We start from the raw sequence: 13,818 nt of genomic DNA on the forward strand, positions 1-13,818 counted from the left end.
AACTTATCAAATGCACAGACATACATTCAACCTGTGTCTACCTCAAGGACCTACCAGGTCTCGCAAATAATTGTGTTTGCATCCAACCAAATAGATGGGAGTTGGATTAAAAACAAAATAGCTGGATTTGCATCTTCATGTTATAAAAGGCAAAAGTGTACAGTATACAGACTCATATCTCTTGAATGTTGACATGTCGTGGATGTTTGCATAAATGCATAATTTTGAAATGATTTAGAGAAATGGTTAATTTTTTTATACTTGCCTATCTTAATTTTATTAATTTACTTGTTAAGACTCATTGTTTTGTCTCATTGCTGCCAACAGCCAGAGCATAATATATCAAAAATAGTCCCATGAAATGTACTTGAATCTAATTAAATAAAAATTGCATGAATACAACTACAGCAACTATCAGAGTTTTATTCTCTAGTCTAGACGAAGCCTCTCCTGAATCCACAACCTGTAGGTTTTTTTATATTTATGTTTAATTTATTTATTTTTCATTTACAGGGGAAACTCCTGTAAGCAAGCGTTTTGTTTCTGCGTGAGGTGCACGGCAGTCCTGCAGGATTTTAGTGTATAATTCCTGTACGGTGTTTCGCTTGTGCTGAACAGCGCAGTGTGTGCAGGACATTCCTACATGTTCTAGAATGAACCCTTCAGTACAACAGAAACATGCAGGAGCATCCAACACAAGTGACAATTCCTGCAGGATTCCTGTAGGTTAGTTTTGTAAGGGAGTGAAGAAACAAACTTAACTCTGGAAGCTTCTTCGCTGGTGTCCAACATCTGGGCTGGGTGTGTGCGGAGAGGGCGTCTTGGTCCTTCATCGGGTTTCTGGCTTAAATCCACAGGCCCGTTCACACTTGTGCTTGTGATGCTAATGTGAGTGGATCTAGCAGTTGTGCTAACTGACTGTAAGGCTATATATATATAAAGACTAAGCTCTCTGTAAGCACTTATTAAACCATCATACTGACGTTAAATATCTGTCTTATATCTACCATTAAGCTTAAAATGACATATTTTGTTAAGCATTATTGTAGAAAGCTGTAATGAACGCTTTTTTAGTAATAATTGGGAGTTAGTTAAATACATTTCTTACATACAGCTCCTTTAATGAGAAACTGAGTAAAACTGAGGAAAAGGCAGTAATTAATGAAACTTCTGCTCTTATAATCACAGACCCCTGGAAATCTCTCAGATGATCAAACTGTTTGCTTCATAAATGACAAAACCAGCTTGATGATATTTACAGATGTAAAGAGAAAGTCTAACGCCATTATTACAGCATTTCTGAGCTTAGAGATTGAGGAAGTCATGATGTCACACACTCCAGTATACAGTAGGAGGCGCTAAACATCCTTCACGACAGAACTAAACCCGCCAGAACACTGAATGAAGAAGAAGAAGAGAGATGGGCGGGGTTTATCGTTGATATCTGAGCCCTCTGCGCATGCGCATTCAGAAACCGAAAGTAAAGAAGATCCTGAGGAAATGATTCACCTTCAGAAGTCTTGAAACATATATAGTTATCACATCACGGTAAGTTCATTTATCTGTTTCAGATACCATGTCATATTATTGTACAATGTTTTCGCGTCGCTATCATATTAAACTCGATCATCAAGCGTTTTGTTTATAGTTACTTGCCGCATGTGAAAGTGAACAAGTTCATCTTCAGGATTATAATAATATCGAGCTCTTGGGATTCTGCTTTTAGTTGAGATTCATTTACAGATTCTCCACAATCTGAACTATACAGAGGTGGAAAGTAAACATGTAAACCTGAGCACTTCCGGTCTCCTGAAGGCCAGGCGTCGACTCACAGACGACCAGCTTTAGTGAGGAGATTGATTATGACAAACTGATGTATTTCTGATCGCTACAGAAAATCTATACTCTCCAATTAAAGTGTCTGGATTGTGATATTTAAAGGAAGAAGCCCGATTAGATAATATGATAAATTATGCCCGATTTATTGTTTTTATTTCACCTATGTGAAAATTCTCATTGTATTACTATTACTATTATTATTATTATTTTAATAATATTCTTTTTGACTTTGTGAAACTAACAGTAAAACCACTTTACATTTGTTTACTACTTTTTTACATGTACTGATTTTTTACTACCTTTCTATTATGATTTTTTTCATACTTTCCATCCTCTTTATTGGTGTCAAAATCACTGTTTTCTACTTGTTACACAACCAGACTTTTTAACTTCAACAATGATAATACAGTTTAAAAATATGACTAGTAACTATTAATTTACCTGAATTAAGCACTAGTAAAATAATAAAAATACATTATAGTATTTAATGTGAGACCACTATCAATATACATTTTTATAAGATACATATAGCTGTCACACAGTATTGGTGTCAGTACTAGACATGTTAAGTTAAATAAGAGTATTTTGCACACATGAAATGCTAAGTATTAATTCAGAGCTAATCAGTGAAGCTATCTTCCTTTTTTCACAAACAAATACAGAAATGTCATTTCTACCACAGTCATTTATGGTCACAAAGTGCAGTTGATATGGATTATGAGAGTAGATATGTGTAATACTTTTTATATTATAATATATTACAATATAATTTTATATTTATATTATGATATTATTTTTTATTTCTAAAGTATACTTTTATATTCATTTATTTATTTTTTATCTATTTGTAAGATGCCAGACAACAATTTATATGACAGTAATGACAATAGTAATGGGCTAAGACAACAAAGGGTCACAGGCCTACTGGGACCATAGACTGTAAACTAATATGGAGGACGCCCCCCCGCTCTCTTCCATCGCAGGAACATGTGCTGAAAATAATCTTGAACACACTGTAAACCTCTGTGAATTAAAGCTGCTGAATGTGATATAAATGTAATGCTCTCAGTGTCTCCATATAAAGGGAAGATGCGAGTCTCTGAGAACGAGTGCAGCGTCTCCAGAACCCAGCAGTGAGTCTCTGAAGAGTCACAGATCTAGGAATAATCCCACAAATCCTGGAGATGGACTCAGTGACCTCTGACCCCAGGTGAGACACAATCCAGTGCTGGACACAATAGACCGACTCACACAACATCACAGATCATCTGAACTAATCATTTACATTTAATCCATTATAAAGATGTGTATAAATGATCATATCTTTTCTTTGTATCTCCAGGAAGAGGAAGAGATCTTCATCTCCAGAACCCAGCTGTGTGTCTCTGAAGAGTGACAGATCATTTCCTCATCTTCCTCCTAACCTCAGTGATGAACCAGTGACCTCTGACCTCAGTGATGAACCAGCGACCTCTGACCTCAGCGATGAACCAGTGACCTCTGACCTCAGGTGAGGATAAACGTGACCTAGACCTAAGACCAAAATTTGTAGTTGTTTTTGCAGAAAACACTGTAATGGCTTTCCTGACATTACATTGAAGAATTTGAAAGGAAAGATGGAGCACACATTTAATAAAATTAGGAAATAAATGCCCTTTATAAAGGTAAAAAAAAATATTTCCATAAGATTGCTTTCCAACAGTGATTTAATGAAACATTGACAATTTAAGTTTGAAGGGAGTAAAGCCTCTGTTTAATTTTACATCAGCCTACTTCAGTGTGATATATTACCATATCATCATGCTTAACTCTGAGAATCTGAATAACTGTAATGTGATGATCAGATGCAGATATCTATCGGCTGGCACTCCACAAGTAGTCCATTCATTTGTCACGATGGAACTTCCTTCAAAAGCAGAGCTCCACCAAAGAGCCTGCACTCGTTGCGGACGGTTATCTAAAGTGTGCTGAGAATTTTGTACGTGCGGGGCGAACTATTTCTTTTCTTAGCTGAAGCCGACAACGGGACAAAATAAATGTAAAAAGAGACATAGTGGAGTTTCCTATTTTCGTTTTAACAAGTGTAATAAAGTCTGTAGTCTACCCCTTACATGACCTGGCAAGTGACATTATTCTAAAACCCATACGCATAAAACTCCCCCGACATGGTTAGAAAATACTGCCTCTAGAGCAGCGGCACAACGAGAAAATCAGAATAGCCTACAGAAGCCCTGAACCACAACGAAGAAAAGAAAGAAAGAAAGAAATCTAGCATTTCGAGAATAAAGTCGAAACAGTACGAGAATACAGTCTGCTGTAGAAGTTGCGTTATTCTGAATGTCCGTTATTTCACATCGCTGCACAGGCATTCATAGCGGTGCGCGTCCACTGCCGCAGATCGAGTGTCTCCAATTCATTGTGCACGCGTGTGTGTGTGTGTAAAGAAATGCACTTGTTAAGTCGAACTGAAATGTACAAAATGTTCTTCCGGGGGGGCATGACCCCTGACCCCTCTAGAGGTACCGACCTCCACCCACTAAATACTGTGGGAAACACAGTCGGCTTTATGATGGTCTACGGAAAATACTAATTTAATTATCTTATTATTAAAATACATGATCAGGATTTTACCTCCTCGTTTTGAGCCAGGAGAAACCCTGAGTGTTGTTTATAAGGAGAATCTGTTAAACTGACAATGTTCATTAATGTGTTGCTGTTCCTTGCATGTTTTATTCACAAACATGTTTTATGTGTGTATTTTGTCCCCATTCAGAGATGATCAGACTGGAGACCAGGATTCTCCTCAGCCAGTGAATGATGAACTACAGAGAGTCAAACACAGACACAAAGCCAGCATGAAGAACAAGTATGAGAGATTATTTGAGGGACTGAAACTCCAAGGGAATGAAACCCTCCTGAACAGGATCTACACACAGCTCTACATCATAGAGGGAGAGAGAGAAGGAGTGAATGAAGAACATGAGGTTTTACAGATGGAGAAAACAGCCAGAACACAACACTCACAAGACACTCCAATCTCCTGCAATGACATCTTTAAAGCCTCTCCTGAACCAGGACGCCAGGAGAAAGAGCAGATCAAGACTGTTCTCACTAAAGGCATCGCTGGAATCGGGAAAACCGTCTCTGTGCAGAAGTTCATTCTGGACTGGGCCGAGGGAAAAGACAATCAGGATGTAGATTTCATGTTTGTGCTTCCATTTCGAGAGCTGAACTTGATCCGAGATCATCAGTACAGTCTTCACAGACTTCTGCTGGACTTTCATCCTGAACTTCAAGATCTGGACTCAAAGATTTATGAGGAGTGTAAAGTTGTGTTCATCTTTGATGGTCTGGATGAAAGCAGAATCACACTGATGTTTTCAGACGCTCAGGAAGTTTCTGATGTGACTGAGACTTCATCAGTGGGTGTGTTGATGTCAAAGCTCATGAAAGGAGATCTGCTTCCCTCGGCTCTCATCTGGATCACCTCCAGACCAGCAGCAGCCAATCAGATCCCCTCCAAATACATCCACCGTCTGACAGAGATTCAGGGATTCAATGAGCCTCAGAAGGAGGAATATTTCAGGAAGAGAATCAGTGACGAGCATCAAGCCAGCAGAATCATCTCACACATCAGAAGAGCAAGAAGCCTCCACATCATGTGCCACATACCCGTCTTCTGCTGGATCTCCTCCACTGTGCTTCAGAAGCTCCTGGAAGAAGATCTGAGTGCAGAAATCCCTCAAACTCTGACTGAAATGTACATCCACTTCCTGCTGATTCAGATCAACATGAGGAATCAGAAGTATGAAGAGAGAGATCCAGAGAAACTCCTGCAGTCCAACAGAGAAGTGATTGTGAAACTTGCTGGAGTGGCTTTCCATCAGCTGATGAAGGGCAATGTGATGTTCTATGAGGAGGACCTGATTGAGAGCGGCATAGACGTCACTGACGCCTCAGTGCATTCTGGGATTTGCACTGAGATCTTTAAGCAGGAATCTGTGATTCATCAGAGGAAAGTCTACAGCTTCATTCATCTGAGCGTTCAGGAGTTTCTCGCTGCTTTCTATGTGTTTTACTGCTATTTAATGAAGAACAAGGAACCACTGCAGCTTCTGGGTAAATTCTGGTCTGATGAAGTCTCTCTGTATGATCTACTAACATCAGCAGTAAATAAAGCCCTCAGGAGTGGGAATGGACGGCTGGATCTGTTCCTGCGGTTCCTGCTGGGCGTCTCACTGGAGTCCAATCAGAGACTCTTACAGGATCTACTGACACACACAGAGAACAGCTCAGAGAGCATCAGGAGAACCACACAGGACATTAAAGACCAGATCAAAGATGATGATGATGATCTCTCAGCTGATCAATCCATCAATCTGTTCCTCTGTCTGCTGGAAGTGAAAGATCAGACTCTGTCCAGAGAGATTCAGGAGTTTGTGAAATCAGACAAACACTCAGAGGAGGAACTCTCTCCGTCTCACTGCTCTACAATCTCCTACATGCTTCAGATCTCAGAGGAGGCGCTGGATGAGCTGAACCCCATGAAATACAACACATCAGCTGAGGGGAGAAGAAGACTGGTACCAGCTGTGGTCAACTGCAGAAAAGCTCTGTGAGTGTTTAATCATTAATAGCTAAAGAATCATTTTAATAATGCATCTTACATCTTTACAGGGGTCATGACATGGAGTTTTTACTAGTGGTGGGCCGTTATCGGCGTTAACATGTAAGGAATAATTGACGACAGGCCGTTGAATTATTAGAAAAATAATGCACACCCGAGGTGGTAATGCGGTCACGAGGCGAAGCGGAGTACTACAGCTCAGGGCTCGCAAAATCGCCTGCCCGACGTCCCGGGGCTATTGTGTTTTCCAGTCGGGCTACCAAAATGCATAACCGGCCTGCCCGACGGGCTATCTGAAATAGTGTTCACTTCAGTCTTGTTATAATCAGATTCAGCACGCTCTTCAACTTCAATCCGCAGCGGCGCCGAGCAGAGCGCACGTCAGAAACAGAGGACAGTGTGTGTGTGTGTGTGTGTGTGTGTTCATCTGAGTCTCATTGGTCTGTCACTCATTGGTCTGTCACTCATTGGTCTGTGGTGCTCGTCAATGTCAGAATATTTGAGATGACCAATCAAATCAAAGTAGGCGGGCTTTATGTTCACAAGAGCGACTCGACGCTTCAGTTTACGGTCAAGTATAAGAGATAAGATGTAAGTAGCTAAACTAAACATTTCATATTTGACAGTTTTTTTAGGTTATGAATGTGAAACGAATGACAAAAATAATCAGGCAAATGAATATACTTTTGTCGAATTTCGCCATTTTGAACTGAAAATAGGCCTATGTAATGTGACTAATTAGTTTACTGTCATTGTGAGGGGACATTAGCATTAACAAAGCCGTTTTCATCATAGGCACAAGATTAATAATGAATGTGTACATGTTGAGAATTAATATACAATTTGTAGGTTTCAGTAAATTAAAAAAGTTCAGGTTTAGGAAGAAGAGACAAGGCAAGATGAGGAGACTGAGAGAAAGAAAGAGTGATGGATAAGAAGTGAGAGCAGGTATCATCTACTGCCCGCTGACATGGTTTTAAAGCTATTTCTTATCCTTTTTTGGCCTTCAAACGTCTTGAAATGGACATATCCGAGAAATAAAAAATTTAAACCCCCTAATAACCTTAAATGTAGGACCTCTTTGATTATAAAGCCCTGTCTACGGCTCTGTATTAGGAATAAGATCAATAATGAATGTGTACATATTGTAAATTAATTTAATAAACTTAGTTAGGCTACCTAGCTTTCCTAGTAGCTTTCAGTAAATGAATGCATCTGAGAAAATGATTCATAAATCAGCCTATCAGTTGACCCTTTGTTTACTTTCTTCACTGACAGACAAAAATGTAAAACCTCTATCAGTCAAAGCTCAGCTTTAGGAGGGGAAGAGACAGAGCAAGAGAAAAACTAAGAGAATAGGAGTGTGATGCTGATGAGGAGATTGAACCCAGGCTCAGTCGGGGGCCAGTTCTCCTCTGGCTTTTATTAAGTAGAGGCCGGATTGTAATTTGAACTGTAAGATTAAAAATATTATATGAATGCCTGGCTGAAGAGATGCGACTTTAATCTAGTTTTAAACTGGGAGAGCGAGTCTGAGCAACGAACACTATCAGGAAGGCTATTCCAGAGTTTTGGAGCTTAATGTGAAAATGCTCTCCCTCCTTTGGTGGATCTGGATATCCTAGGTATGACCAAAAGCCTTGAATTTAGTGATCTTAAAGAGTGCGATGGATTATAGGGCGATAGAAGATCCGTTAAATAGACTGGAGCTAAGCCGTTTAGGGCTTTATAAGTCAGTAGCAATACCTTGTAATTAATACGGGACTTTATAGGTAACCAATGCAGTGATGATAAAATCGGTGTTATATGATCATATTTTCTTGATCTAGTAAGAACTCTAGCGGCTACAATACACTACAATAAAATACCATTCATTAACATTACTTAATGCGTTATCTAACATCAACACATTGAGTGAACAATATATTTTTTCAACATTAATTAATGTTTGTGAATGTTATTTAATACAAACACTTGATTGGTCATGTTTGTTCACTTCATTCATTGTGCATTAAATAATGTTAACTTTTGATTTTAAAAATGTATTTTTAAATTAACCCCAAGGAGAATAATTGCGACACTATATAACTATTGTTTATTGTTAAGTCATTTTATCTAATGTTATCTAACAAATATAATCTTATTGTAAAGTGTTTTTAATACTACAGTTTCCATATTTGTAACCGTGATATACACTTTAATAAATGTAAATTTAATCTAAATTAAGCTTTGGTACCGAAATTGGTACCGAGAACTGTGGATTTTCACTGGTATTGGTACCGAATACTGAAATGTTGGTACCGTGACAACACTAGTCCCCAATTAAGCAAGCCAAAAGCCAATGGCAACAAAGGTGAAAAAAGGCGTCAGTGGCAAGAAACCAAAACTCCATCAGGGCCGAATGGAGAAGAAAACCTTGGGAGAAACCAGGCTCAGTCGGGGGGGCAGTTCTCCTCCAGCCAGCGAACGAACAGTGTATGATTATGATTCAGGCAGCATTATAGGTCAGAAGTCAGATGAAACTGGATATTATTCTGATTGTTCCAATCTAATCTGAGATAAGATTGTCTATGAGAGATAATTTACAGTCTGCCGTTCATAATGTCGATGTGTGTGTGTGTGTGTGTGTGTGTGTGTAGGTTGTCTGGCTGTATGGTGACAGAGGAAGGCTGTGGTTATGTGTGTTCAGCTCTGAGTTCAAACCCCTCACACCTGAGAGAGCTGGACCTGACGAACAATGACCTGCAGGATTCAGGAGTGAAGATTATTTCTGAAGGACTGAAGAGGCCACACTGTAAGCTGCAGATACTGAGGTATTTAATAACATATAAGAGATAATTTACAGTCTGCCGTTCATAATGTTGATGTGTGTTTCTAGATGATCTGACTGTGTGTGTGTGTGTGTAGGTTGTCTGGCTGTATGGTGACAGAGGAAGGCTGTGGTTATGTGTCTTCAGCTCTGAGTTCAAACCCCTCACACCTGAGAGAGCTGGACCTGACGAACAATGACCTGCAGGATTCAGGAGTGAAGATTATTTCTGAAGGACTGAAGAGCCCACACTGTCAGCTGCAGATACTGAGGTATTTAAGAATAAGAGATTTACCACACCAACACAGAAAAGAATACAAAGGGAAAAGGGAATCTAACCATTATAATATTTTTGGGGAGTGTCAGAAATTAACCCAGTTTTGGCAAGGGATTGAAGGAAATTTGAAAGCTGTTTTTGAGGTGACGATTCCTTGTAATTGTGAATGTTTACATCTGGCTAATATTTCTTTTGATGGGTGGAATAACATCGATAAGAAACTGATGTTAATTCTTCTGGCAGCCAGTAAAAAAGTAATTACAAAGAAATGGCTAAAACCAGAGCCACTTACAGTTGATGATTGGATTGACATATTACACTATATATATATATATGACCCGTCACGGAAACCAGAGACACAAGTCGGCAGCACAACTTTCGAGCAAAATGAGAAAATTTTTCAAAATTTGTGATTTTCGTTTTTTTGCAGAATCTGTTAGTTGAGATCACGAAGAAGCTTCTGCATGTTTGAGATAGCAGTATTGGTATATTCAGGGATTAAAGTTCTCCGTCGCTACGACGGATTTCCGTTAATTGCAGCAAGTCTATGACGGATTTCCGTCATTGCGGGTTCCAGTCTGTCCTTAAAGTCTTAAATTCACTTTTCATAATTTTAAGGCCGTAAATAGGCTTTCATTTCTCAAATAGTGTAATAAATATCTTAATTTTAGTTTGAATAGGTCTTAAATTAAGGAAAGACGAGGTGTATTCACCCTGCTGAGGGGGATGTGATCAAAGCCTGGAGTGGAGCAAAAGCACGTTCCTCTCTCCACTCTAAGCACTCTGTAATCACTTCGCTCATAGTCCACTCCGGGTTTTCAATTACCGCTCACGGAAAGTGCATGTCAGGCTACAGCTGAGCGCTGAGGTAGAACTATATTTCAGTGACACACTTATAATGCAGGTAGGGCTGGGCGATATCGATATAAAAAATATATCGATATATTTTTTAAATGCGATATGGAATTAGACCATATCACGTTTTCAACAACAGTCTGCCAGTCATGTGAGTTTTTGTTGATGATCTGACTGTGTGTGTCTGAAGATGGTCTGACTGTGTGTGTGTGTAGGTTGTCTGGCTGTATGGTGACAGAGGAAGGCTGTGGTTATGTATCTTCAGCTCTGAGTTCAAACCCCTCACACCTGAGAGAGCTGGACCTGACGAACAATGACCTGCAGGATTCAGGAGTGAAGATTATTTCTGAAGGACTGAAGAGCCCACACTGTAAGCTGCAGATTCTGAGGTATTTAATAATATATAAGAGATTATTTACAGTCTGCTGGTCATAATGTTGATGTGTGTCTGAAGATGATCTGACTGTGTGTCTGTAGGTTGTCTGGCTGTATGGTGACAGAGGAAGGCTGTGGTTATGTGTGTTCAGCTCTGAGTTTAAACCCATCACACCTGAGAGAGCTAGACCTGAGCTACAATCACCCAGGAGTCAAGCTGCTCTCTGGCAAACTGAACGATCCAAACTGCTCATTGCAGATACTCAAGTATGTGGGACAAGCAAGCCTCATTTACACTGCAGGTCCTGATGCCCAAATCTGATTTGTTGCCTATATGACCGTCCGTTTACACGTTCTTGCCCCATATCCGATTCATGTGTTTACATTTGACATACTATCTGAAACGTTGCGCATGCTTAAAGGGGGTTCTTGCACAGATGGACAAACATGAAATGTGCTTGATGCTAGCTTTGCAATATACCGTATTTTCCGGACTATAAGTCGCACTTTTTTTAATAGTTTGGCTGGTCCTGTGACTTATAGTCAGGTGCGACTTGTATATCAAAATTAAGTCATACTGACTGACATGAACCAAGAGAAAACATTACCGTCTACAGCTGCGAGAGTACAGATGCTGCTCCTGTAGCCTAGCCCTGACAAAATTACTGAAAACAACTGAAAAACTGTTAACTGAAACATTAACCTAAAGACAACTGATAAAGACTGAACACAAACAAAATGCCCCCAAAAAGAAAAAAATCTCCATGTTTTCGGTGCTGATGCGATGGTGACGCGTTCATGTAACATGTAAGGGTGGCTCTGCCAATAAAGCTCCTAAAAGCTGTCACAAAGAACCGGCAAAAGTAATGATTATGAATATGTCAAATATAGCAAGGAGACATTTTAATTGTTTATTAATAAACAAGTGTTTTCTGTGTCAGTGTCGGCTGCAAAGATGAAGTTGACGATGCTGACTCGTGATCTTCGCTGTAGTGAAGGCGCCAGAGAGAAATACACATTTCATACAGATTACATAAGCAGAGAGCAGAGCAGTCTTATTTCTTTTTTTTTTTTAATTGTTCTGTTTAAAAGTAGACATTTCAAGCTTTCTGTATATGTCTCAGGTCTGTGAGGCAAGTAGGCCACCGTATATGCTGAGTTTGTATGAGTATGAGCTCCAGTTCATGTGCCGGCGCCTCCGTGTCGGGATTATCTATTGTCTACTATATTTTTATTTATTAAATCCAGGCAATTGGTTGATGAAACAGATCAAAATTAAGATACAATTAATACAAAACGAAATTTAATTCAGCATACCATTGGCTAACATGTAATTTTGCTGTATTCAGCACAGACTCTGCTACAATAATATGTGAGCAAAATGGATGTACATGTTTTCATTTTATAGAAAAAAAATATTATGCCTGGTTAGTACGTTTTGGGAAAAACATTGTCACCGCAATAAGGCCATTTAACACACACTGAATAGTTGTCCATAAGACTTTTGAATTACTATTCTTGTAGGCTAGAATTTTTTCTACAAAATGATGTGGAAATTATTCTGATCACTCTTTCACAAACAGCAATATAATGATTTTAATTTTGCATGTCAGTTTTTGTGTCAGCACTGCTGTATGCGTGGGCCATGAATATTAATGTGATTCACACCAGGGGTGTGACTAAAGACACTCCCCCAATGGCTAATGGCCTATCAAGGTGCTGTGAGGCAGCCTGAACAAAGAATGAGGAACTGATGAATGATTCACTGATGAATAATTACAAAAAGAACAGCATTTATTCAAAATAGAAATCTTTCCCAACAATGGAGAAGAAAGAAAGAAAAAGAGACCAAACTTTTGTTTTTGTATATAAAAAAAAAAAAATTATTCAAAGAATCCTGAAAAAAACTATGACAGGTTATAAAAAAATATATTAAACAGCACAACGGTTTCCAACATTGATTTAAAAAAATAAAATACCTGTGTGTGCTTTGCATGCCACCATTCTTTCATCCACAGATAAGTTTCTTTTAGGATGATAGATGGCTTTACAAGCGTGACGAATAGTGTCCATGAGAGGTTTGACCCTGAAAAGATGGTCATGTTCAGCTGTGCCCCTCTTTCTGTCATTATCCTTATCTGCATCTGGGAGACTCATGTGCACATTCCATGAAATGGTGCGGTATCTGTCCCGGGACATAACTGTAGCTGGAAACGGTACGGAGAAAACACCGCTTTGCCGCCAGTAGTCCCTGATGGAGCTGACCTTCACCATGGCCATGTAGAACAGCAGCCCGATGTAGCGGTACATCTCACTGATGCTGACATCTGTCCATTTATATTTGCAGCCCTTTGCAGTTGCCTTGGCAGCCTGAGCATTGGTGTTGTGGCACAGAGTTGAATCAGCACTTTCTGAAAAAAATGTTTGAATAGACTCAGTTGTGGTCCAGTTTCCCGTGCAGGACGGAGTCACACAGTCTGTGGAACCATGTCAACATCAGTCTCTGTTTTCCATGTCAGAGTGGACTGCCTGTTGCTTGCCTGCTGGTTAGCCTTGGCTCTCTTCAGGACAGGTGCTTGGACATGTTCATTGTCACATCTGTAAAAAAACTAAACAAAAAAAACATGTGAGCACGCTGATAACACAATTAAAGAAATCACAATGTTGATTGATGATTGAGGACGGAGAAATATCTATTTATGGGCCATAGACCGCGTCACCGCGAGTGTCTGTTGATGGGCCATAAAGACCGCACGCATTTAGTGACGCACGCAATGAACGGATCGTTCGCGAACGACACATCACTCCATTTCAAACATTTACACCTGTATTCACAAACATCTGTGCATAAGGCAGTGTTGAAGCATGATAAACAGTGTCATAGGCTGACCAAAACCGAACATTTATATAAAAATATAATGTATTTAGACAGAATCACATATTTTACCAGAGGCTGAAATATATTTGCACTAAATCACATTATATAACCTAAGCAGATATTCGCAAACAAGCTACATTACGCATAAGGCAGTATTT

General features: G+C 39.4%; 1 protein-coding gene and 1 pseudogene across 2 annotated transcripts in view; both read left to right on the forward strand.

Annotated features, from left to right (window-relative positions):
* The first annotated feature begins 2,917 nt into the window (after window positions 1-2,917).
* Window positions 2,918-13,818, forward strand: part of LOC311286247 (protein NLRC3-like) — a 20,148-nt pseudogene continuing 9,247 nt past the window's right edge. The window contains exons 1-7 of the transcript XR_014630271.1: window positions 2,918-3,049; window positions 3,182-3,349; window positions 4,613-6,454; window positions 9,106-9,279; window positions 9,374-9,547; window positions 10,623-10,796; window positions 10,885-11,049. The product of XR_014630271.1 is annotated as a protein NLRC3-like (transcript). The remainder of the gene's footprint in view (window positions 3,050-3,181; window positions 3,350-4,612; window positions 6,455-9,105; window positions 9,280-9,373; window positions 9,548-10,622; window positions 10,797-10,884; window positions 11,050-13,818) is intronic.
* LOC311286236 (NACHT, LRR and PYD domains-containing protein 1 homolog) overlaps window positions 2,996-13,818 on the forward strand; it is a 194,603-nt gene continuing 183,780 nt past the window's right edge. The window contains exon 1 of the mRNA XM_084402353.1: window positions 2,996-3,049. Coding sequence (XP_084258479.1) covers window positions 3,024-3,049 — 26 coding nt within the window. The 5' untranslated portion in view covers window positions 2,996-3,023. The remainder of the gene's footprint in view (window positions 3,050-13,818) is intronic.

The sequence above is a fragment of the Rutilus rutilus genome (genome assembly GCF_951802725.1).
Source record: "Rutilus rutilus genome assembly, chromosome: 2".
Lineage (NCBI taxonomy): Eukaryota > Metazoa > Chordata > Actinopteri > Cypriniformes > Leuciscidae > Rutilus > Rutilus rutilus.